General features: G+C 53.4%; 1 protein-coding gene across 2 annotated transcripts in view; it reads right to left on the bottom strand.

Moving 5' to 3' along the window:
* Nucleotides 1–879: 879 nt before the first annotated feature.
* The window catches only part of OLFM1 (olfactomedin 1), a 32,790-nt gene continuing 8,976 nt past the window's right edge, over nt 880–24,693 (bottom strand). The window contains exons 1-6 of one of the 2 annotated variants that reach the window (XM_063409517.1): nt 22,257–22,707; nt 20,237–20,386; nt 14,624–14,779; nt 11,988–12,207; nt 6,145–6,251; nt 880–2,734 (exon numbers count right to left, since the gene is read on the bottom strand). In XM_063409517.1, coding sequence (XP_063265587.1) covers nt 2,060–2,734; nt 6,145–6,251; nt 11,988–12,207; nt 14,624–14,779; nt 20,237–20,386; nt 22,257–22,406 — 1,458 coding nt within the window. In that variant the 5' untranslated portion in view covers nt 22,407–22,707 and the 3' untranslated portion in view covers nt 880–2,059. Of the gene's footprint in view, nt 2,735–6,144; nt 6,252–11,987; nt 12,208–14,623; nt 14,780–20,236; nt 20,387–22,256; nt 22,708–24,693 lie in introns of those variants that run through there. The other variant, XM_063409518.1, reaches the window with a different exon arrangement.

The raw sequence follows: 24,693 nt of genomic DNA, 5'->3' as shown, positions 1-24,693 counted from the left end.
TGTCACACACACAGAGATGGGACCCCAAATCTCACTGAAAAGAGAGATGAGACCTCAAGTGTCACTGAAAAGAGAAATGAGACCCCAAACCTCACAGCAAAGGGAAATGGGACCTCACATCTCCCACCAGAGAGAGAGAGGAGCCCACATCTCACGTGAGAGATAGATGGGACCCCAAATCTCACAGAAAAGAGAGATGAGACCCCAAATCTCACACCAGAGAGAGATGGGACCCCAAATCTCACAACAAGGAGAGATGGGACCCCAAATCTCACACAGAGAGAGATGGGACCCCAAATCTCACAGCAGAGGGAGATGAGCACCCTGCACCCCTGTGAGGGCCCTGCTTTGGCAGAACCAGGAGGGTTGATGGTGCTGATGCCCAGCCCCCAGCAGTGACAGTCACCCTTTAGAACAAGGTAAATAAAGGAGATTTTTACCTGCACAAGCCTGAAGCAAACTCAGGGTGGGGAGCGCTCCAATAATCCAGGAAGGAATGGGATCCAGCTGCTCTCAGCAGTCCGAAGCAGTGTCTGCAGCTCCAATAAAGGTGGCAGATGATGAGATTTCCTCCTGTTGTGGCACCAACACCAGACACTGTGAGTCCCTGAGGGCGTGGCCGGACCCTGCCTACAGCAGGAGCAGCCACAGGATTTTATCTCCTTGAAGCAGTGCCTGCTCCAGATGAAAATGGGAAGGGAATCCCTACGGAGCAGAGAGCCAATCCTCCACCCTCCTAGCCCCCAGCCCCAGCTACACATCAGGAAATATTCCCTGGAAGGAAACTCAGGATGGCTGCTCAGCATTTACCCCTAAAATTCCTGTTCTCCCTCCCCTGCACTCGCTCTCTCACACAGAGAAGACAACAAACAAAGCAGGGAAGTCTCCTAATAGTTTTATTGTTCCTTAGATAACTGTGGATAGTACAAAGTTTTCCTCTTAAAAAAAAAAAAATAATTACCTTCACACTTCCATAAACAAAGCTTCCCATGGGAATCTGCTGCCAGCAGAATCTCCACGGAAGCGATTTCCAACCACCATAATGCTATGTAGATAGTATAACAGTAAGAGAATATTCCTGTAATTATCAACATGAAATTGGTTACCTGTGTATAAGGGTGAACACTGACCTTTTTTTATTTTTTTTTTTGCCTTTTTACAAACGAAAAAACCATCATTTATTAAATCCAAACTACATCATTGCATTTACAACATTCATTGCATAAACTGGACATACAAAGTTTCGCCACCTCTGGTAAATAACAGACATACATTATACAATATATTTGCTGAATACATAAGTTCAAACAATATGGGTACAACAACTTGTTCATAATACATACTTAAACCATCGTGTTTAATAAGTTACTAAGACACAGATCCATGAGCTACTTCGGGTCTCAGCACAGTTAATCTAAGTGACAAGAACACAGTTGAGAGAGACAGTAGCTGCAATGGAAGGCAAAGAAAACTAACCTGTGATAGGTCTTGTTGAGACAGCCAGGGCTCCTCACGGGTCAGCTTTTCCTGCTTTTCCTGCTTTTCCTTTCCACACATCCATCACAGCTGCCCGCCACGCCGGGGGAATGTCCATGCAACCCACACACGGAGGAGAGCGAGGCTCCCGAGGGTGAACTTCCAACAGTCATTGCCTTACTGCTTTGGGGATGTTCTCTAGGTTTGCTATCAGAACAGAAACAAAACAAAACCCCAAACTGAAGTGGTTCTCGGAGTGCAGTTCCAGCTGCAAGTACATGGTTACTCGTGAGTCTATAACACAGGGCCAGACTTCTAGAAATGTAGAGGTAATGCTGATCTGTCAGATTTATGCTGAATAATCCTCCATGACATTGGTCTTAATTTTGGCAGCTGTTTATATGTTTACTTATTTAGAGTATGTTTCCTTATTAGCATTTTTTTTTAAATTAGATTCTCCCTTTTTTTTCCTTTTTATCGCTTATATTTTTTTTTTTTTTATTTTCACTGTTATTTTATTCATTTACTCATCCACTTATGTATCTATTTCCCCCCCTAAACCCAGTTTCCAACCAAGGCCGGGCTACAACTCGTCGGAGCGGATGACGTGGAAGAGGGTGACGTTGTAGAGGATCTGATGCCCGTTATTCCAGGCGTAGAGAGCCCGATCCTTGGGGTTGTAGTCCAACATGGAGATGTGGGAGTACTTGTTCTGGAAGGGGATGTCGATGTACTCGTAGGTGGAGGCGTTGGTCTGGTAGGCGTAGTGCACCTTGGTGCCGCCCGAGTAGCCGTTGGTGACGTAGAGCGTGCCGCAGATGATGAAGGCCTCGCCGGCGCTGCGTTTCGGGTAGCTGGTGTTCCAGGTCTGCAGGCTCTGCAGCGTGTTGGGGTCCAGCTTGCTGATGACGATGTTGCCGGCGTTCTGGTTGGTGGCGTAGACGGCCCAGAGCCCGTTCTCGTCCACCATGAGGTCGATGTCCGAGTGGCCGCCCCAGGCGTAGTGGTACATGTTGTTGTAGCCGGCGTAGTCCAGGCTGCGCGTCTTGAGGATGGTCTCCGTCTTCAAGTCGAAGCGGATGATGATGTGGCTTTGGTATTTGTTGAAGTAGATGGAGCCGTTGTAGACCACCTGCCCCGTGCCCGACCACGGGTGGGGCAGGCGGTGGGAGGTGAAGTTGTCGGTGTTCATGAAGTCCGCCATGGATTTGTACTCGCGGACGAAGCGGTTGTTGTGGTAGCTGTCCATGTACCAAACCTGCAGGGCACAAACATTTGGGAGGATTAGGGGTTGTAGAGGTGTGTTTGTACAATTTAGGCCGTTCCGTGCACCAGCCAAACCGTGAGTAATCTTATCAAGCCACCTGCGGTTATCAGAACCCTCAGGAATTTGTCAAAGTTGCTGAGAAAAACAGAGCTAAAACAAGAGGAGAAGAGCCTGAGGAGCTGACTGCCAGGAATGCCAAACCTCCATGAAGGAGGCACGATGGGATGATGGATTCTGACCAGTTAGGTGTCCTGGAGGATGAGTGTCTGCCTCGTGGACAAGGCCAGGGAACCAGTGAGATGAGTGTGAACACGTGAACAAGCAGCTCGGAGTCTATAACTGCAGCTAAATGTAAACAATAAATTCGGTTTCTGCTCAATTGTATTGGTTGGTCGTGCGGATGTCCCGATCTCCCGCAAGGGATCGCCTCAGGAACTGGGCTGGGAGAGAAATCCGCAGCCAGGAATGATGGAATCGTCATAAAATGGTTTGGGATGGAGCTTAAAACTCGTCCCTGCCAAGGACACCTTCCACCAGACCAAGCTGCTCCAAATCCCGTCCAATCTGGCCTTGAATTCAGCCAACATCTGTCACCTACATCCAGAAAAATAACCCACATTTCTGGGCCCCCAAATCAGCCAAGAAATCAAGGGAACAGCAAAGCTTTCCCTGGGGGATAACCTGCGATCTCCTCGGCTTAAGTGCTCCCCTGGGAATGCTGCGTGGCTGGCACCGCCCTCCCTTCCCGAGGACAATTAGCAGCTTTTCCCTGGTTAAATCCAGCATTTTCTGTCGCTGCTGCTGCTTTTGCTTCCCGCTGTAGCACTCAGTAAATTACAGCAGCTGCTGTGCACAACTCCATTAATTTGGAATGCGGGAGCGAGGGATGCAATCACTCATTGTCAGGCAAATTCAGGCAAAAAGTCCATATTGGTTTAAAAATCACACTCTGCTGCATCAAAAGCTTAAAGTGAGGCTGCTGAAATATAAGAGGCAAAGACATCTAAATCTTGCTCTGGGTAGATTGGGGAGAGATTTTAGATCATCATTTAAGTGCCAGTTCACTGGGGACACTGTCTAGACTCCTTAAAAAAAAAAAAAGCTTTTGTTATATGAAACCAATTCCGAGGCAAATGACCAAGCTGTGCAGTTAATATCCACAAGAAATATCCAGCCAGCCACTGACATTCTGGATGCAGCTGCTGCCTGAAAATGAGAGAGCTGCTTTCTGTAAGAGCCATTTAGGAAGGAGAAAAGGTAAATTTAGGAAGGAGAAAAAGTAAATTTAGGAAGGAGAAAAGGTAAATTTAGCAAGAGGGAAGCCTTTAAGGCTGCAGATTTGGATGATGTAGTGCAGATTTCTTCTGCAAACCCCTCGCAAAATGTGACAGCTCTGTGCCTGGAGTGTGATCATCAGTCTTTGAGAAGGGCAGCCCAACATTTGGCTGCTGCCTTTGGGAAGTCAGCTGGGGTCTCCAAAAACTTCGGAGGGAATTTCAGCCTCCCGGCATCACCTCCCTGGAAAACCTGCAGAGGTGGGGAGTGAGCGTGTGGCAAACGGCTCTGACCCTCAGCCCCAAACCTTGGTGGGCTTAGGGGTGGCTGCAAAAGCACCAGAGAACACCCAGGGCTGGAAATGAAACTTCAGCTTCAGCTGGGCCAGTTTGGGAAATTATAGGGGGAAAAAATATCCAAACCATGACTCTCCCTTTGCTGCTCCCATTTCGTTATCTGCCATTAAAAATTCAACACGCAGATGTGCTGTGCTCGGTTTTTAAAGCCCAGCAGAGTTTTGTGTCACCGTGCTGGGGCTGCAGGACCCAACAGCATCCCAAGCTCTGGAAAAGCAGAGGTTGATGGATGAACCATATCCCATCACAGCAGCTGGCTCTGAGCAACCTCCTCCTGTCCAGCCACAGCAGTCCCAGCTCTCAGCACCCACAGGACTCACACTTCTCCCCCAGTTGTGTTCCGTGGTTTCATGACATGGACAAATGATCACACGAACACCAAACCCCTCCTGGAGCTCGGGGACAGGAGCTGGGGATGATAAACTGCCCGTCCTCACTTTGCCACTCTGCTGAGCAGCCGATGGAGTTCACTTAATGGTGTGTTCCTAATAAAATTCCCAGCAGGTTTTATATATTAAATACACAGAGAGGCTTGGGAAGCTCCAGCTCCAGTTTGCAGGCTACTTGTAAAACAAAAATACGCCGCAGAAAAAGGCATGGCTAAAAAAATACCAAAAAATAGCATTCTGAGACAAAACTCTCAGAAGACACAGGAGGATCTTTTGCATCTGAACCACCAGCTTCAGCTGAAAATTGCCTTAGTGCCAGGGAAGCAGCAAACACGGCCCAAAGGGGAAAATTCTGTCCCCTCTCTTGAGCAAAACGAGAAGTGCTGTGAGTGAAACCTCCCCATCTCACCTCTAAGCAGGGTTTTATTTGGGCTGGAGGTGAAATCTTGCTTAATAACTGTAAAATACAGAGGTGTTGAATTGGGGAAGCAGTGCCAAGCAAGGAGTTGGCTGCTGCAGGGAAAGAGCCCGAACTCAAGTCACCTTCAAAGGAACCACCCAGGGGTGACTTCTCCAGAGCATCCCTTGTCCTCTCCTGCCTACAGAGCTGATGCCAGGGCACAGATCCCAAAATAGGTGCCCTGATCCAGCCCTTGCTGGTGCCTTTATCCTTTGAAGGATGCTGCATGCAGGAGGGAATTACAGGCAGCCAAGCTTTGTGCTTTTTGTTTTGTTTTGGCGCCTGCAAATCCTCGGCAAACACTCGAGATATTTTCCATTCCATCAGACATGGGGAGCCGGGATTGATTTTCAGCCAGTTATTGGCCTCCTACCTCCTTGGGATCAAAATTGAATGGTCGGGATGGGAAAAAAAAAAAAATAAAAAAAAGCCAAAACAAAGCAAAACAAATCTCTCTCTCTCTGGCTGCAGCCAGTTAATTCCTCACAAGAATGAAGGTGGAGGATGGAGGGCAAATGCAGGCAGATGACATTATCAGAGGTGCTGGCAGCAGAGGAGCAGCAGGACCACAGGTCCCTCTGCTCAGCCCCTCCTGGCTGCCAAACACAGGTTAGAAACCCAATACTTGGGGTTTTTTTTTCCACCCAAACCTCGTGGTGAGAATTCCAGGCACATGGACCCTCATCTCTGCAAGGAATTCCACCTGCCCAGGAAAGGGAGCGGTGCAGGGGCTGCTCATCCTCCTCATCCTCCCTCCCTGGGGGATGCTCAGCCCCTCCCGCTGCCGGCAGAGCCCAGAGGGGTGGGTGAGGACATTCCCCAGGTTTCCCAGGAATATTCAGCACAACCCGAGCTGTGATGAATATTCGCTGTCCTCAGCCACGCTGCTGGCACACGGGGACGAGGCTGTCACACTCTTACCTTGTTTTCTCCCTCGGGAGCCAGAGGATCCGTCATCCACGACCCAAAGCGGGACCCCGAGGTTTTAATTGTGATCGGGTCACTTATTCCCGTCAGCTTCCCGCAGGCTGGAAAAGAGGGGAAGGCTGTGAGCACCGCGACAGCCCCGCGAGGGGCACCGCTCCCACCCGCTCCTCCCTGCCCGGGGTTGGTTTAATTACGGGGAATTCGGTCAGGAACAAGGGTGGGATGCTTTTGTTTGTTTCACACCTCTTAATGACATCTGTCCTCAAGAAAAGCAGCTTTGCTGAAGCAGGGATGCCACAGGATGGAGAATGAGAGCAGCAGGCAGGCAGAGGAAGGGGCTGAAGGGCTGCTCTGCTCCCGCGGCTGCAGCCAAGATAAAAAGGCAGCCGTGGCTATTCCAGCCCTGCTGGAAACGTGCGTTTGGCACAGGTTATGCGGAGGAGAAAAAAGAGGAAGGTGGAAAACGGCACACGAGGTAAATCTCCTCCCTGCGAGGATCATTTACCAGCCTCTCCCTGTTCCCTCTCGCGCTGCACACTCGGGAGATGCTGAGGGATCCGCCAGCCTCCTCCAGCCCTTCTGGGACAGCAGCCCAAACGCAGCAGGATGAGGGTGGGAGCATCCCGAGGATCCCTCAGGAGCTGCCCCGGGAATCCTGTCCAGCTCAGCCTCAGGGCACAGGGATGGGCAGGGCGCTGCCAGCCAGCCTTGAGGCACAATCAGGTGCTCCAAATGCGCTGAATTCGGGGAGCCAGCTCAGCCCCTTGCTGGGTTTCCCAGCCCTAAGTACGAGGGGAAGCAGCAGCCCCTCTCCTGCAGCTCATTTCCCACCCCTGGCTCTGCCCATGGGTTTGGAATGCTGCAGCCTCAGCAGGGCAGGCACAATCCAAGTTCCTTTTCCCAACAATATCCCCAGGTTCCAGCAAAGCTGCTGCTCTGGTTCCCTCCCCAGCAGCATTTGAACGTGTGAGGAGTGAGCAGTGACAGGCGAGGAGATGAAGATGCCTCGAGAGGAAATGTCCTGTTGGGCAGGGAGGGCTCATTTAAAACCCACACACATCCAGGGCAGAGGCAACGGGGCACAGCCACCACCTGAAGCTCAGGAGGTGTTTCCTGAGTTCTCCTTTTCGCTGTGGGAGCCCCTGGCAGGCCGCGGAAGGGGAAGGTGGCAGCGCTGGGGTGGAGGAGCTGCTCTGGGGGCTGCGTTGGAGCTGCACTGCAGCGCCTGCTCAGCGGTGCCCAGGGCTGGGCTGCAGGTGGGAGCCCCTGCAGGCGCTGCTGGAGCACAGGGAGAGCTCTGCCAGCTCAGGACAAGGTCACCCTGCTCCAAATCACCAGGAAAAATGGGATGGTTTGTTATTAGGGACCATCAAAGGTCATTTAGTCCAGCCCCCTGCAATGAGCAGGGATGTCTTCCACCAGATCAGGTTGCTCAGAGCTCTGTCCAACCTGACCTTCATGGAATCAGGGATTTTACACCCTGAGCATTTCCAGAACTCTGCAATCTCTCTCAGCTGCCTCTCTCCTTGGCCTGTTCTCACCGGCATTTTAATTCCTGACCAGACACATCCACCCGCCTCAGCTCTGAGCTGTGGCCACAAGGATTCCCTTAGACCAGGGCAGAAAACAGAGGAAAATATTCCTGATGTGCACCAGCAGGACCTGGCCAAGGGCACCATCAGTGCTCCCACAGCCTCCAAACCCAGGAAGATAAAGAGAGAGGCCACCAAAAAGCAGAACTTTCCTGAGACACAGGGCACAGGAATTTGGCTCCTGCCTGCTGCATTCCAACCTCTCAGCTCAGAGGGAGAGCACAGTGCTGGAAAAGAGATGCAACGGGTTAAAATACCAAATTTGAATGTCTTGCAGGGGTCCAGCCTTCCCCTAATCCCAGATCTGCTCAGTGCTGCCTTCCATTATCACAGCCCTACATTGCTGTCACTTTATCTCTTCCTCCCATTTCCCTGGAGAGCAGCGTGGTATAAAAGCTCATTGATTTAAGGAAAACAGCTTTAAAAAAAGGCAGCAGCAGCTGATAAGGGTAAACCGGTGTTGTTTGCAACATCTCCTACACGTTTAGCTAGAGGCACACACAGCAATGTTCACACACAGGGCAGCGTGTTCTCCCTGCTGGTGTAACCCATGGCAGGCACTCAACTGCTGGGGGGGATTTCACACGGAATCTTTGGGATCCTGAGTTAGCTTTGCTGGGTTTGCCACGCAGGCACGGCCAGGTGCATCCCCTGGGATCCTCACCCACCTGAGGAGAGCCACAGCACGCTGGGAATATCAGCACTGAGCCTCTGCAAACCCCCCTCCTGCTGGGATGGCAGGACTATGGGAGGTTGTGGCATTCCAGGTCACTCAGGGACAACTGTGCCATGGAAAATCACATCCTGGTGCTCACCCAGGAGGCCAGGACAGGGGAAACCTGTGAGGAGCAGAATTTAGGGCCTCACAGAGGAGCTGCTTTCCTTCCTCTTTGCCCAGCGCTGTTCAGGTCCTTTTTCCTGGACACAAATCTGCCCCTCTCCATCCACCTGCCTCAGTCATGAAATTCATCCCCACACAGCCCCTTCCTTCAGCTGCACCGGGAATTTTCCAGCAAGACGTGGCACTCCCCTCCTCCCAGGATGCCGACACCTCCGCTCCAGATCCCAGATCCTGCCCACCAGCCCTGCCTGGCAGCTCCCAGCAGCTCCTCCACCAACGCACAGCCACCAGCTCCTTCTGGGCTCCCTGGCCCTGCTGCTACAGCCGGGATCTCTCCCTGCTCCCGCTTCCCAGGGAGCCAAGGATTGATCCCCCATCCCAATGCCAGCCCTCCAGGGCAGGGAGGGGCTGTGCAGCTGAGCTGTGCCTGGATCTTGCCTCTGTTGCCTGGCTGGGAATGCCCAATCCCAAATCCAGCAGGAATGGGGCTCCATCCCAGCTCCCACACCAGGATCTTCCCAAGGAAATCTCGTCCTGCCTGAGTTAAATTCCCCCTTGAGCCAAGGAGTGACAACCCCTGCACTTCCTCTTAGGAACATTAATGGAAAGGCTGAAATCCCTGTATAAATAGGGATCTTTAGGAGTGTAAACAGAAACACGGATTGGAGCTGTCATTATTGATTTTTCTTTTCCCCCTCCACACACATGCCGGGGTCAGGAAGTGTTTTCACTATTGATCCATCAATAATGCTTAGGAAACCCAAAATGCAAAACAGGGCCTTGGCTAAGGAAAAGGCTCAGGGCTTCCTGGGAGAGGTGAGCTGGGTGGGAATGTGGCACATCCCTCCCCTGCCCTTGGCCTGTGCTTGTTGCAGCAGCTCCCTGACCCTGTTTGGGGCACACACACTCCAGGGGAGCAGCAAATCCCAGCCAAAACCTTCTCCTTGGGACATCAGTGAGCCCAGCTGAGCAGAAAACCTGCAGCAGAGTGAAATCCTCAGCAATCAGGGCCTCACTGTGTGGCAGCAAAGCATTTGTAAGGCTGTTATCTGAATTTAACTCGATTAACAACCATTTCCAGTGGTTTACACGCCAGAGAGATAAACAGCATTGGAAATTCAATCCGTGCTGTTGCTTTTAAGTGACCAAATAAATCACCCTACAGAGTGAGAGGTAAATCCTCTGGGATGAACCTTTGGGAGGCACAGAATCCATCTCTGTGAGCACCCAGGGCTGCTGCAAAAGAGCTGCCCTGACCCCAGAGAGAGAGCAAGGGTAGGGAGTAGCCAAAAAATCAAGCTAAAGATGCAAAAAGATTTAAAAAAAACACTCAAAAGTTTTTAGGCAAGGTTACCTGCAAGAGCTCAGCGTCCCTACTGCCTCGTTCTTACCTGGGCTACTGGACCTGAGTGTGATGGGATGGAACGAGCAGAAAGGGTTAATGATCCAAGAGCAAATTCTATATTTTTGGAGCCCTGAATGGTTTGGGAGCTACTCCTTAAAGCCTGCCCAGGGTCAGTGGGAGCACTGTCCCAGCTTCCCTGGCTGGAGAGGGGCTGTGGGGGCCAGGATGGCTTTGTTTAAAGAATTGTCCCCAAGTTCAAAGTCTCAAATCCTGCTCCTGCTGCTGCTCCCTGGGACCCTCAGCTCCTCCTCATCTTCAAGGCTGAAGGCTCAGCAAGGGGATCCCTCCTTGGGTGCCTTCTCCTCCTCCTCCTCTGCCTTCAGCAGGGGAGGGATGAGAGGATCCATCCTCAGGGCAGAGCTGCCCTTGCTGGGGATGTGGGGCTGCCGGGAGGGCTCTGGTCCACCTCACCCTCCTGGGCCTGTTCTCTTTCCTTATCTTCCCTTATCTGTTCATCCTTCCTTATCTTTCCTTGTTATCTGTTCATCCTTCCTTATCTTCCCTTGTTATCTGTTCCTTATCTTCCTTATCTTTCCTTGTTATCTGTTCATCCTTCCTTATCTTCCCACCTGATGAAGCTCCAGGAATCAGGGCCCAGGTCACCCCAGCCCTGCTCATTCCTGTCCCCACTGGGATTTCAGGGGGAAGTTCAAGAGGGTGAGGGCAGGGTCAGAATTTCCCTCCATGCCCAGCCCCGCTGCCCTCCCTGTGACCATCACGGGGTGAGAGGAGGGACAGCAGAAAGGGGCAGAGAGCCCCAGCCTGTCCTGCTCTCAAACCAAACCTGGGCACCAGCACTCACTAATTAACGAGAAATCAAACTCTGGTCTCTCTTGGCCAGGGGGTTTTACCTGTCCCAAGGTGCCTGACTTCTTCAAAAACTCTAAGCATCCACATTTAGATGGGAATTTCGCTCTCTGAGTGAGATGGAGCCTACAAGGGATGTCCAAGGAACCAGAGGATGGAAATGCAGAGGGAATGGAGGGGAGGTGGCTGCTCAAAGGGTGGAGGCATCTAGAAACCAGCAAAAGCAACCCCAGCAGCAGAGCCAAGAGAGAAACAAAGCGTTACCTTGCCAAGGATATAAAGTGCTCAGAAGAGATCTGATCTTCCATGAAGTTACCTGAGAGTGTAATTTCGTATGTGCTACCAAAATAGACTGCAGAGCAGTTAATGTGTTTGGATTATCTAAGTGGCGTGGCAAGAAAGTCAATAATGGAAGGAGAAATTAAATCAAGCCAGAGCTGGCCCAACAAATGGTGCAGAGAGTCCTTGCAGCTGTGGAAGGCCGTGCCCTCCTCCTTCCCCCTGGGTTTGGGGTCACGCGTTGGGGTTGGCGGCAGCAGAGCCTGCCCAGAGCAGCCCCAGGAGCTCCAGTGAATTCCAATCCTCTGGATGAGGCTGGAGATGAATCCCTGGCGGTTTTAGCAGCAGCCTGGTGGGAATGGCTCCCTGCTCCCTCAGGGAACGGGACAGGGAGGGTTCACACCCCGCACAGGGGCAGGACCACGCCGCGCCCCAGCTCCGTCATGCTCTGCTCCGGGGGGACCGGCAAGATGCAACCAAAACCAGAGAGGAAAACCGAGGGAAACCGAGGCACAGCCCCACACCCCCCACCACGAGCAGAGCCCTTCGCTGACGGGCCAGGCCCGGGGATGCAGAAGCAAAAAAGGGGTGCACAAGAGTTGGCTTTGCATAAGCGTGAGCTGCCACTTATGCAAGCGCCGCCCACACGCCCCGCTCCGGGGAAGGATCCTGAAGCGCTCGCACCGCCGGCAGCGTCGCTCCTGCCAGCAGCCCTGGGCAGGATTGCTCCCAGGAGGAACGCTCCTGGCGGCTGAGCCCTTGGCAGGATCGCCCCTGGCTGTGTGGAGCTCATCCCTCGCGGCCGGGGCGCGGCACCAGATGTCCAGCGGGGCATCTCTGCCTCCGGCCGGGATGCGTGCGTTGGCACCGGTGGCGCTGCAGCCAGGGCCACCATGGTGGGTTCTGAGCCTACCTAATTTTTGCATGCATGCACGAAGCCTTTCTTCAAGATTTGACACTCTGTTCTGAAGCTCTTCGTAGTCATAGGCGCCAATCTCCTCCTGGAGTTCGTTTAGAACTGACGTCAGATTCTGGACCTCCTCTTTAAACTGCAATACCAATTTGGCATCGGCTTTGTACTCTTCCAACACTGGTATCAAAGGCCTAAGTTCCTCCATTTTCGCTTTTATTGCCTGCAAGGTTAAAATAAGCTCGGTTCAGTGCTATGCGTGCAAAAATCTGCAACACTCTGCCTTGACCTGGGTGCTTCCTATGGGAGCGAAATGTTCACATATCCCACAATTATTAGCATTAAAATTAGCTCAATTATTATTTTTGGTCCGAATGATGTCTTGGCAAGAACATATTAAACAGGCTGCAGAACACCAAAATATTTGGGAAAGGCCTTTATTTGTCATTTTTAGAATGCAACATCTTAGGGTTACATGCTTCAGATCACATACACAAAGAGTTGTTGTTTTTTTTTCTTTTTTTTCTTTCCAAAAAAATAAAAGAAAATAAGATATATATGCATTGACAAGGGTTTCAAACTATTCATGAAATGCATCTACAATTGCATGCAAAGGAAGATCTCGGTTGTGTGGTTCAAGGTTCCTTAGTGAGATATGGTGCTAATTTGGAAAATAATCAAAAAAAAAAAAAAAGAAAATCAATGCATGGTGCAAAATGCTCTGTGGCCCTCTTTTCATGGTTACATGGGAGTGAACTGCTTCTTCAGTCACTGCAGCATTGAAAAAACTTGCTTTTTAGTTAGCCCTGTAAGCAAGAAAATGAAATACTGTTGAGGATCTAGCTCACTAACCTGCCTTATATAGATAGCCATTCATAGACAAATACTGTTACGGCACTAAAGAGAGAAAAAAAAAACCAACACGAGCTGCAAAGCACTCACAGTTTAATGCTGGCATTAGCAGGAACAAAATGCTGTGGCTGTTCTTTCAAATGCTGCTTTGGCAGCAAATTAGACAAAAAATTCCTCACTTGTTTCAAGCGCGGAACAGAAAAATAAAATTCATTATCAGATAGATTGTGCAGAAATGAATTTTTTTCTTTTTTTTCTTTTGTTTTTTGTTTTTTTGCTCATTTAAAGGCTCAGAATGCAGCATTTTGTTGCAGATGCTTTGCTCCAGCAGCTAATGAGTATAGACATTAATATGCATGCACCTACCCGTTAATGAAGCGTGTTAGAACACCCAAAATCCCTGGTGCTGCTCAAATTACAGTGGCCAAGCTCCCAGCACCCAGGGCTGTGACATCTGCCTGTGTACTGAAGCTTTTTTGGGGCTGAACAGGATCAGGAATTCCCCCTCAGCCTCCTTCCCTTCCTTCCCATCCATCCCCTCCTATTTCAGCCACGAGGTTTCCTCCCTCCTGTGCTTTGCATGTGGGGAATGCTTTAATTTTATTTCATTTAAAGTTCTCTGGCAGGAAATGGGGAGAGTTGAACTCATCAGAATGGTGAGGGGAGGGGGAAAAACCCAATAATAACTGAAATAAAGAAATAATTAAATAAAAGGAACTCATGCTCAAGCTTTTCCATCCAGACTGCAGAGCTAAATTTAGGGTCCTGCAGTAACCGGAGATGGGGAGCGGAGGAGGTGGAGTTGGTGAAAAGTTTTAAGAACTATCTTCCCAGCTTTTTATGAGATAATCGTCATATTTCAGTATTTGGCATTAAAAAAAATCTGCTTTAAAATACCAGCCAGCTGCCTGCAAACCAGGGTGGGAATCAGCTGGGTGGCTGATCAGAAAAGTCCTCGAATTCCACCAGAAATCTTTTCCGTTTTGATTTTTTATATCCATCAACCCACAGCGCTGCTGAAATTTAAGATTCCAGAATTGCTCAGAACATCTTTTTGGCAATTTCATTCATCCTCAAGCAGCTTCCTGAGGGTTTGGCCACTGTTCCCAGTGCCAGCTGCATTCCAGAGGCTGCAGCTCCACTTCCCCTCTGCCCAGCACCAGGACACAAAACCCATCAGAAGGTGCTGCCTCTGCTGCCAGCACCCCAAATTGGACAAAATCCTGGAGATGTGCAGTTTGCCAGCAGGAGGACAGCTGTAATAATTGTATTTTTATGGGTTTTTTTTCGGGAGGGTGATGTTTGATTGATGAACTCCTTGCTCCAGCCATCCCCAGGGGAGAGGTGGTTTGGTGACTGCCCACTGTGGTTTGCCACGAGCTGCAGGAGTGGAAAGGGAGCCCCAGTCCCTGGATTTTCCCAAGAAATGGGTGCTGGGCATGGCATGGAGAAGGTGCCTGGCCACAGAGAGGATCCCACCTCACCCTGAGCTCACCCAGAGCTCACCCAGAGCTCACCCAGAGCTCGGGTGTGTCCCTGCAGATGCCCTTGATGGAATCACCCCGCCTTATTCAGGGCACCCAGGGGGGGTGGGAACACAGATTTTTGTGCTTTTACCCTGTGACAGGGTAAAAAAGATGCAGGGCTGAGGATGTGAGGCCACAGCCTGGGTCTGGCTGTGCTTTGGGCAGGAAGGACCCCACGGCTGATGGGGGGGCCACAGCACCATGCCCACCCCGACAATTCCCTGGCCACAGCTCCCGGAGCAGTTTGGAATTCAGACCTACCTTAAACTGCCTTGCCAGGTGCTGCTTGTGGCTTTCCTCCACTTGCTTAAATTTGGATTCCAGTCCCCTCATCTGGTTTTCCATCTTCTCCACGTACTGTAGGTCTCTCTGAGTCCTCCTGTCCAACACCTCTATCGACTGGGACATGTTTTGCACCTGTCAAACGAGAAGGGGCTCATTAAGAAGGTGCTGCCAGCAGCGAGGCAGCCCCCCTTGCATCCCGAGGCTGACCTTTTCCACACACTCAGCACAGCTAAAAGGGCAATCAGCCCATGCATTATTTACTGCTTCATCAACAGCAGCTCCCAGATTGCGACCCCGTGCTCTAAAACACAGCAAAAACGGTTCCGTAAATGATTTTTTTTTTTTTCACTGCAGAGAGGAATTCAGCAATGTGACATGGAAATGAGGGGAGTGCTGAGGTTAAAATGCCTGACTCAGGCTGGCCTCTGTGACAGGCACCTGCAGGGGAGAGCTCAGAGGTGACAGCAGCACACCTGGCTGGGAGGAAGAGCTCCTGCCCGTGCACATTTCCACCTCCTGGAGAGCACAAACCTCGCTCCCAGGAAGAGAGAACTTCATCACCCGCCCAGCCTGCTCTGCCAGCATCTCCCACAGCAAATCCAGCAGCGGGGAGGGCGTCCCGAAGCCGGGAAGCACCGGGGCATGGCTGGTGCCCCACTGGTGCCCTCCCGCTCGGGAGGCTCGGCTTCCGGAGCCGCGCCGCATCCCCGCCCGGAGCCCATCTGGCCTCGCCAGGGGAATGATGCAAGGAGCTTGGCTGGGCTCACAGTGAGAAAACGAGCTGGAGGTGTGAGGAGGGGAGGGAAATGCCAGCGAGGCTGACCTGATTTTGAAGGTTGGCTGCCGTCTGATTTATTAAGATATTCCCTCCTGTTTTCCAGGCCGGCAGAAAGCGGGGAACGGAGCTCTGACGTCAGCTCCCATTTAGCACCGAGCCATATTTCAGGGCTCTGCAGCGGGGCCGGACGTGTCTGTCCCACGGTGGGGACGTGACGGGGCTCAGCCCACGGGCGCCGCTCCTGCCACCGCCACGTCACCCCCCAGCAGTGCCACCGCCGCGGTGACGTCCGTGGGGAGAGTGAATCAGGCATGCAGCCTGCTGCTGCTGCTGCTGCTGCTGCTGCGTCAGGGCCTGGCTCCAGAGCCAGCCTGCTGCCACAGGCTGTGGGTGGCTGGGCCAGCTCTGTCCCCACGGGTCACTCCCCTGGTGCCACCATGTCCCCTCCCATCCGTGTCCTCGCCACAGCTGAGGCTGGCACGGGGAAGGAAGGAGTGGTGCAGGTGCCACATTTCCTCTGGTGAATCCCACTGGTGCCTCAAATTTTATCTTCCCTGTGTTTCAGACCCTGTGGTGCCCAGGGTGCAGCTCTGAGCTCACACTCAGGGTCACTCAGCTCTGCACACAGCAGGGACACAAAACAAATCCTTCTCCTGCTGCACACCAAGGACAACTTTCAGCCCCAAAGCACAAACAAGGGTGGCTGGAGGGAGGAATGAGAAGGATGGGACCTCCCAGCCTGGAGCTGGAATTGGACAATTAAACACCAATATGAAAATGGACCAAAACTTATAAAAATTTAAGACTTCGTGACCTGTTGGCCATTTTGTGACCATTTTTAGTCCATCTTAGGTGCAGCCCAAGTCAGGCTCTTGTCGTGCCCAAGGTGTACCCTAAAGGCCTTTCAATAAATCCCTGCTTTATTCTCTGTCCAGACTCAGTTCTAGCTCAGCCTTCCCAAGATCAGAACAGGGCTGGGACTTACCTGGAGTGGCAGAGCCAGGACACAGCAGGACAAACGCCAACTGTGGGAGCTCCAGCTTGGAAAAACCATCACAGTGCCTGCTGCTGATGCAGGATGGCACCGAAAATATTGCAGGGATCTGTTAAAAATGTGTGGATGAGCTGTACGGCAAAGGCCAGCAGGCTTTGGAGTGTTCTGTACAACTGCTCCGGGGGCCAGAGTGCTCCTCAGCAAAGGTGAAGCTATTTGCAATCTCTGAGCCTCAGAGGTGAACCAGCATCACCCTGAGCTGCTCAGGGAGGTGTGAGGGGCAGGGAAGTGCAGAACAAGGTTGGGAGGAGAAAAGAGCAAACCCGAGCTCAGCCCCAGCCTGGTCAGCTCCCATTAAGCTCCCGCGGGGAACGCGAGCTCTCAGCGGGTGTTAATTCACCTGGGCTGGATGTGGAGGAGTTTGAAGACCTCTCTGTGCCCTGAGGCAGGAGAAGGAAAGCCTTAGACAAGCATGGCTGGGCTGCCAAACTACTTTTATTCCAGTTATCCAGCCTGTCCTTCGGGTGCAGCAGAGAACTGTTCCAAGGAGCAGAGGGAGGGATGACTTATAGGGCTCCCTCAAAATTAATCCTATTTATTCCACCGCTGCAAATAATCAGAAAAGAGCTTTTCTGTAATGACAGACCAACAGCTGGGTCTGCTGAGTGAGATTTTGGGGGGCTCCTCGGGCTCTGTCTCAGGTGGTGGGAAGGGAGAGACACTCTCTGCTCTCAGAGCATCTCGCTCAGGCTGCTGCCCTCAAACACCCCGGGAAGGTTTCTGCTCCTCCCTGAAGCAGAGGAAAAATATCCTCCTCACGTGCCTCTGCACAGAGACACCTAAAATTAACCACAGTGCTATTCTGGGGTGGATTTTACAAGCCCAGAGTGGGTATTTGTTGCCCGTGTTGTTTTCCATCAGGCAAGATCCAGGCCAGATTTGGAGGGAAGGAGTCTGAGATCCCTGAGAGCCCCGTGTGCTCCAGCAGCTGAGGAGCTGCTTCTTTCCCCTCATTAGCATATTATGCCCTTGATCCAGCAAAGTGCTTTGGCACATGATTAGGTTTCAATGAGCCTGTTGGAGCTCAGGCTGAAGCATGTACAGAAGTGCTCTAATGAACTCAGGCCCAAGGCTAGTGCCTCTTAAATTCCCTCAGCTCCATCCATCAGCTGCAGTCCTCAAACACCGCCTGAAAATGCTTTTTTGCCTCCTCTCTCAGCCTGAAACCTCATTTTCACCAAGATAATGTGAGACAGATACCTGTGGCTGTCTGGGGGAAAAGAGTTATTTTTAGCAGTTGTAATAGGAAATTAATACAAATGAAGCTTCCAGTGCTGCTCTTGTCATCCTGTTTGACGAGTTGATTCCCAATTAAACCGGACTGCCAGGGAGTCAATACTGGCCTGATGACCTCAGTGAGGTTTGTAAGGTCAAATCCATGGTTTAAGCCCTGCTCAAGCTTCCCTGTGGATCAGAATTTCAGGCCAGCTCCAAAAGGGCTGTTCTGAGCCCAGCTTTGGGATGAACCTTTAGCTTTGGGATGAACCTTTAGCTTTGGGCAGCTGCATAAACTGATGGAGCAACAGCAAGAGGAATCTTGAAGGAGATTTTCAAGGGAAAAAATCAGCAGAGGAATGGACTCAGCTGATGGCTGGGAATATGAAATTTCATCTGATCAGGTCTGCAGGAGGCAGTGATGGCTGAGATGTCCCTGTCCCCCTACCCACACCTGGGAGTGACCATCAGAGGAACAAAAAGAACTATTAAATCTGGAAATCAGCGCTGGCTGAGAGGAAGGATTGGCAGGAAACCAGAAACTGCTGCACCATCACAGGAGGAAGTTGTCCCCGGCAACAGGGCCAGAACAAATAAACGAACAAATAAATAAATAAAAATCTGTTTGGAGATCAAACACAATCTGATGATGAGCAGGGCTGAGGCGATGCCTTGGTTTGGGTGCAGTCCAAGGTGTGGACTCAGCACACGTGTGAGGCTGGAAGGACTCGGTGTGCCCCAGCCAAGGATGAGCTCACACACCTCGAGTGTCAACGCTGGGCTGAACACTCTGTGCAGTGTGGGCAGCCCTGGCTGCCCTCTCCTCCCTCTCTAACCTGCCCAGCCACAGGAACTGCAGCTCCTACACAGCTCCTCACCCCCAGGAACTGAGCATGGACGGCTGGCAGCTCTGAACCTCAAAAATTCCAAAAGATTCTGCGTGGAGATTGATCTCTCCTGAAGATGCTCTGATTGCTTTGTGTACACACAAATGCAGCTGATGCCTTGCAACACCTCATCATTTCCAGGGGTGAATTCCACGCCCGCTCCTTGGAAAATCCAAACACAATTACATCCCTGACACATTCTGCTGCTGCCTCTGCTGCCAGGGAGGAACCAGGAGCTGCAGTTTTTCCCCATCACAAAGCTAGGGTTAGAATGCCAGCCAAGGGAAGGAGTTTCCAGGATTGAAATCCTTCCTGGGGAGCTGGAAGCTCTGCTCTGCAGCTGTGTTCCCCTCCAGGGATTATCAGTTCAGCCTCCATCAAGATCAGATGTCTGGCACTAAGAGCCTGCTCCTTATTTTGGGGTTTTTTCATGTAGGTTAGCGTGGGAGTGAGATGCAGCCAGATTAGCAGGCAGGTAACATATCCCACAACACATGCCCAGAAATCCTGCTCCTCCCTCACTTTTTATCCATTGGCAGCCAGAGAGCTGCATTAAAAAAAAAACAAAAAACCCACTGAGCACTTCCACCCTCCTGGTGTTATCCCAGGTCTCCTATCCCTAACTCCTGCCATCAGCAGAGGGCATTGGGTCAAATCCTGCTTGTTTAGAGAGGATGAGGAGTTCTGGGAAGGCTCCTGAGCCGTTCAGAATTCCTGCTGCCTCTCAGGAGCAAATGCACCCAGGGCGTTATTGCTGCGAGGAAGAAAAGCTGGAGTTGGGATTATTTTTAGCAGCCTCTGACAACCCAAAGAATTGTTTTAGGGCTGAATGTTTCCTGGCTGGCTTTATTGTCCTCAGCACACGGGGAAATCAGTTAAGTGGAGGTTTAATATTGTTAGAGGGAATTAATACAGCAGCTTCCCCCAAAGCAGCGGGATGAGAATTCTTTTGTCATGCACGGCACAGGCCAATCTAGCATTAGGGGATGGGGTTTAATTATATATCCTGCACAGGAGCCAGCTCATATTTGCAAGGGAAGAGCACGATTTCACATGAAACAGCGTTACTTCATTGAAATCTATTATCTGGAAAATTTCTTGTTATTGGGGATGTTTCCCTAATGAGATTCTTTGATCTTTTTGGACAGCAGACTATTAAAAACTAATCAAGAGGATGTCAACGTTGGGATGAAAACCACTGGGTGACATCTCTGTGCTACCTGCTGGCGACAGCTTGCAGGGTTTTACTTGACCTTTTTAATACCACCTTGCCTAGCAAAGCCGGGCTTTGGGCTTTTAATTCTCTCCCCTCTCCTGTTGCTGACTCTGCTTTGAAACTGCTTGTGCCAACAGAAATTAAAAAAGGGGGATTTTTTCATTATTTTTTAATTTTTTTTTTTTTAGAGATGCAGTTCAATATTGCTGCTTTGATCTCAGCAGTTTTCCCTTGACCTTAGGCCAGGCTTTCCTCTCAGAAAACACTTAAGAGATTTCTCCTCCTGCCTGCAGCTGATTATTCCCCCACTGCACACACACACACACAAACTACAGCACGGAAAAACCATCCCAAGGGGTCTCCCCTGGAAACCAAGGCTCAGCTCAGCTTTTTTACCCCTCAAACCAAACCAGTTCTGCCAGAAGGGGCCGAGCTTTACCTTTTCTAGGAGTTGTCTCAGCTGCTTTGTCCTGGCGTCACGCGAGCACATCGTCTGCTGAGGTGCCACCACTGTGCATATACAACGTCCCTCGCTGTCCTGGGCAGAGCTGTACACCTGCCAGCTTTCCTCTGGGTTGGTAGGCAACACCTAATTAACACAGGGAAAGATGGGTTAATTAAACAGGGGCGGCCTGGCGGGGCTGTGGGAGGTGAAGGGGAACTGGACGTGGCAGGGAGAGGAGCGGAGCTGGAGGCTCCTCCGAGGGCCCAGCTGGCAAAAATTCACCTGGAATGCAAAAATATGGATCGGGGACGAATCAAAGACGGGTCTGAAAAGGAGAGGAAGAGCTGAGAACACGAAGGGAGAGCGTGGACACACGGAAAGCCACCGACAGCGAGAATTCCGGGAGCTGGACAGCTCTGACACATCGGGGCGGGGAGCCCCTGCCCTGCTGCGGTGACAGAGCGCTTGGCTTGTCCTTACCGTGGGGACAGGGACGTGCCCGAGTCCCCAGGGAGGGCACAGCGTCCTGCCGAGGGTGAGCCCTGCCCTGAGCTCTGCAGAGCCCCCGGAGCCGGCAGCAGGTCAGCCCTGCTGGGCGCTCAGCCCCGTTTGCCCCTTTTCCCTGCCAGGCTCCCCACGGGGTTAGGCGCTTCCCCAGACCAGCATTTCCCTCCTCTCCAGGCAGGGAGAGCCCCGAGCCCAGAATTCCAGCAGAGATGGGAGCAGTGCTGAGGGCACCAGCAGTGCCCGAGCTGCCGGGACACGCCGGGAAGGGAGCCCAGCCCCAAGCACGGCGCGTTCCCCTGCGCCCCCCGCGCCCCCCAGACCTCTCTGGTCTTAATTTTCCTTTGATCTCACTGCACAAGGGATGACTTAACGCCAGCCCAGCCTCGGAGCGCTTGTCACAGTGTCCCCAAGCAGAGGGGACACGTTCTTTCCACGGCTTCACCACGGAACAAATCACCTTGCAAATGCCCACGTTGGCAGACGTGCGCAATTGGATTCCCTGGCTAAAGCAACCGGGGGGAAAAAAATAATAATAAATGGATCTCATAAATCCTGACAACGTGGGGGAAAAAAATAAATAAAAATCCCAGCTTCATTCACTCAGCAGCACAAGCAGGACACGGAACACTCTGGGAGCAGCGGCGCTGCAATAGCGGAGCTCCGTCAGAGGCAGGAGCGTGCAGCCCGCAGGAGAAAGGTGCCCGGCTCTGCCTGCTCGGGGAACGCAGACAGACAGACAGACAGACAGACAGACAGACAGACAGACAGACAGACCGGAATGGTTTTCCCAGCCATTCCCAAAGTGGGGAGCTCAAGCACAGCCCCAACCCTGCAGCACAGCAGGGACAGGGCACGTCCAGCCCCGCACGGAGAATTCCCGGCTGCATCTCCATCCCACCGAGCGCGGATCGGGGAGCGCGGGAGCCTCCCGGGACCCGCGCCCGCTCTCCCGGAGGAGGCGACGAGGGAAACTTTGCATCCCTCTGGCCGCAGGGACCGTGCCGGGGGCACCCAGCCGTGAAAGAGGGATGGCTGAACCGGAGGAGGGGAGGGGAGAGGGAGAGATGCTCCCTGCACCGTCACCCCCATCTCCTGCCAGCACCCGCGGTCCCCTCACCGCTCCTGCACCACCGCGGGGACGCTTGGCCGCGATGTCCCCGAGGGGCGGCGACCCTGCCCCTCCCGGGGCGCTGCGGCTCCTGCAGGGGGACCACGGGGACACCTGGGCGAGGAGAGATGTGACAGCCGGGGGGACACCCGGGCGGGGACGGACTGGGCGGCGGCGGGGAGCAGCCGCAGGGATGCTCCGGGATGCGGGGACGCTCCGGGAAGCTCCGGGATGCGGGGATGCTCCGGGATGCGGGGATGCTCCGGGAGGCTCCGGGATGCTGGGATGCTCCGGGAGGCTCCGGGATGCTGGGATGCTCCGGGAGGCTCCGGGATGCTCCGGGAGGCTCCGGGATGCTCCGGGCAGCCCTCCCCGTGCCCCGCCGCCCCCCGCACTTACTCCCGTGCTGCGGTCCAAGGTGCCGCCCGTGGCCGCCGTGAGTTTGGTGGTGTTGAGCCCCACGAGGGAGGGCAGCGTCTGCGACATCCAGTTGGTGATCATGGCCATGGTGCTGAGGACGACTCCAATCTTGAGTAAAGGCACAGACATGTCTGCGGGGGGGGGCGGCAGGCACCCTTCATTCTGCACCGGCGCCGGGCTCCATGCCGCTGGGTTCGGGCTGCGCCAGCCGCCCGGCCGCCGCCGCCGCTCGCCGCCGGCCCATCGTCCTCTTCCTCCGCCGCCCCGCCGCCCTGCCCGCTGTCCCCGCGGTGTCCCCGCGGTGTCCCCGAGGTGTCCCCGCGGTGTCCCCGAGGTGTCCCCGGTGCCCGCAGCCGGAGCCGAGCGGGGCTGGCTCCCTGCGCCCGCCGCCGCCGGGCGCGCCCCAGCCGGAGCGAGCGGCTGCAGGAGGCGGGAGCGGGGCGGAACGGGAGGGGCGGGGAGCGCCCCAGAGCCGGGGACACTGCGGTGGGAGAGAGGGAGAGAGGGAGGGGACAGCGCGGAGGGGAGGGGAGGGAGGTCTGGGGATGGGGGGAGAGCGGGGAGGGAGGGGAGAAAGGGTTTGGGGAGAAGAGAGTGGGAGGAGAGGTTCGGGGAAAAGGGGAGTGGAGGAAGAGATGTGGGGAGAAAGGATTTGTGGATGGAAGGTTCGGAGATAAAAGGACCTGGGGATGAAAGGTCTGGGGAAGGAGGAGCGAAGGGAAGGAGAGAAGAAAAATTATGGGGAAAAGAGATTTGGGGACAAGGAAGTGGAAGGGAGGAGAGAAAAAAGATTTGGGGGGGAAAAGATTTGGAGGGGAAAAGATTTGGGGGGAAAAGATTTGGAGGGGAAAAGATTGGGAGGGGAAAAGATTGGGAGGGGAAAAGATTTGGGGGAGAAAAGATTAGGGGGGAAAAGATTTGGGGGGGGAAAGATTTGGGGGAAAGGACTGGGGGAGAAAGGGGAGAAAAGGGAAGAAAAGAAAAATTATGGGGAGAAAAGATTTGTGGATTGAAGATTTGGAGATAAAAGGATCTGGGGATGAAAGATCTGGGGAAGGAGGAGCGAAGGGAAGAAGAGAAGAAAATTTATGGGGAGAAGAGATTTGGGAACAGGGAAGTGGAGGGAAGGAGAGAAAAAAAAGATTTGGGGAGAAAAGACGGGAAGAAGAATTGGTGAGAAAAGATTTGGGGAATGGGGAAAGAACTGGGGAGAGGGGGAGAGACTGAGCAGAGGCAAACAGACGTGGGGAAGGGAGGGGAAGGTTTGGGGAGAGGGAAGAAGATTTGAGGAGATGAATTGGGTGGGGGAAAGGAATGAGGGGAGCGGGAAAATTGGGGAGGAGGTGGAAGGGGTTTGGAGAGGTGGAAGGGGTTTGGGGGAGCAGGAAGGGATTTTGGGAAGGTGGAAGGGGTTCGGAGAGGTGGAAGGGGTTTGGGGGAGCAGGAGGGGGTTTTGGGGAGCAGGAAGGGGTTTGGGGGAGCAGGAGGGGATTTTGGGGGTCGCGGCTCCCCCGCTGCGGCGCTGTGGCGCCCTCTGGCGGCAGCGGGCGGCGCTGCGGGCCGGGGTCGCTCGGTGGTCGCGGGGACACAGCGGGGACACAGCGGGGACACAGCGGGGACACAGCGGGGACACAGCGGGGACGTGCCAGGACCAAGGGCAGCCGGAGCAGTTCACCACGGTGCGATCCGCAAGAGTCGCACCCCTCCCGCACAGACCCCAAGCGAGCGGGGGGAACCCTGCGGGTCCCCTGTGTCGTCAGGTCCAAGCGGGCTGTCACAGCAGCCCCGACTGTCCCCTCGCCGCGTCCTGCCAGCACAGCACCTCCTCGGCACGGAGGACAGAGCAAACCCCACCGCCAGCCCTGCCCCGGCCCCGCTCCGCCCCGTTCCCAGCGCAGCAGTGCCTGCCGAGGGATGCAGAGGGCACGCAGTGACACTGGAGTGTCACCTGGGCACCCCTCAGGTGTCCCGAGGCCATTTGCAGAACCAGAACCTGCAACCAGCAGAACTCCACAGCTCCTGAGCGTCCTTCCCTAAGGGAACCTTGGATCTCGCACAGAAATGAATCCCCTGTCCCTCCCCAGGGGACACAGGTGACATCCCCTGCTTGTGGCACAGCCCCAACCTTGACACGGATGCAGGAGAGCCTCAGCTGTCCCACGGCCTGGCCCTGGGAGCCACCACCCTCCCACTGCAGCCTGACCAGCCCAGCCCCAAGCGTGACCCCCCAGAGCTGCTGTTCCACCCGTGTGGATTATTGGGGTGGAGGTTTTATTGCCCCAAAACCTTGAGCCCCCAGTGCCTCCTCACAGCCAGCAGCAGGTGACGTGCAGAGCACATCCCAGCAGGGAAGCAAAGCCCCGAGGTGCAATCCCTGCTGGGCTGGCCTGTCCCACCTCACCAGGACCTTGTCCCA

This window comes from Prinia subflava, chromosome 12 (genome assembly GCF_021018805.1).
Source record: "Prinia subflava isolate CZ2003 ecotype Zambia chromosome 12, Cam_Psub_1.2, whole genome shotgun sequence".
Lineage (NCBI taxonomy): Eukaryota > Metazoa > Chordata > Aves > Passeriformes > Cisticolidae > Prinia > Prinia subflava.
Note: the sequence above shows the minus strand (reverse complement) of the source record. Positions and strands in the feature narration are given on the sequence as shown.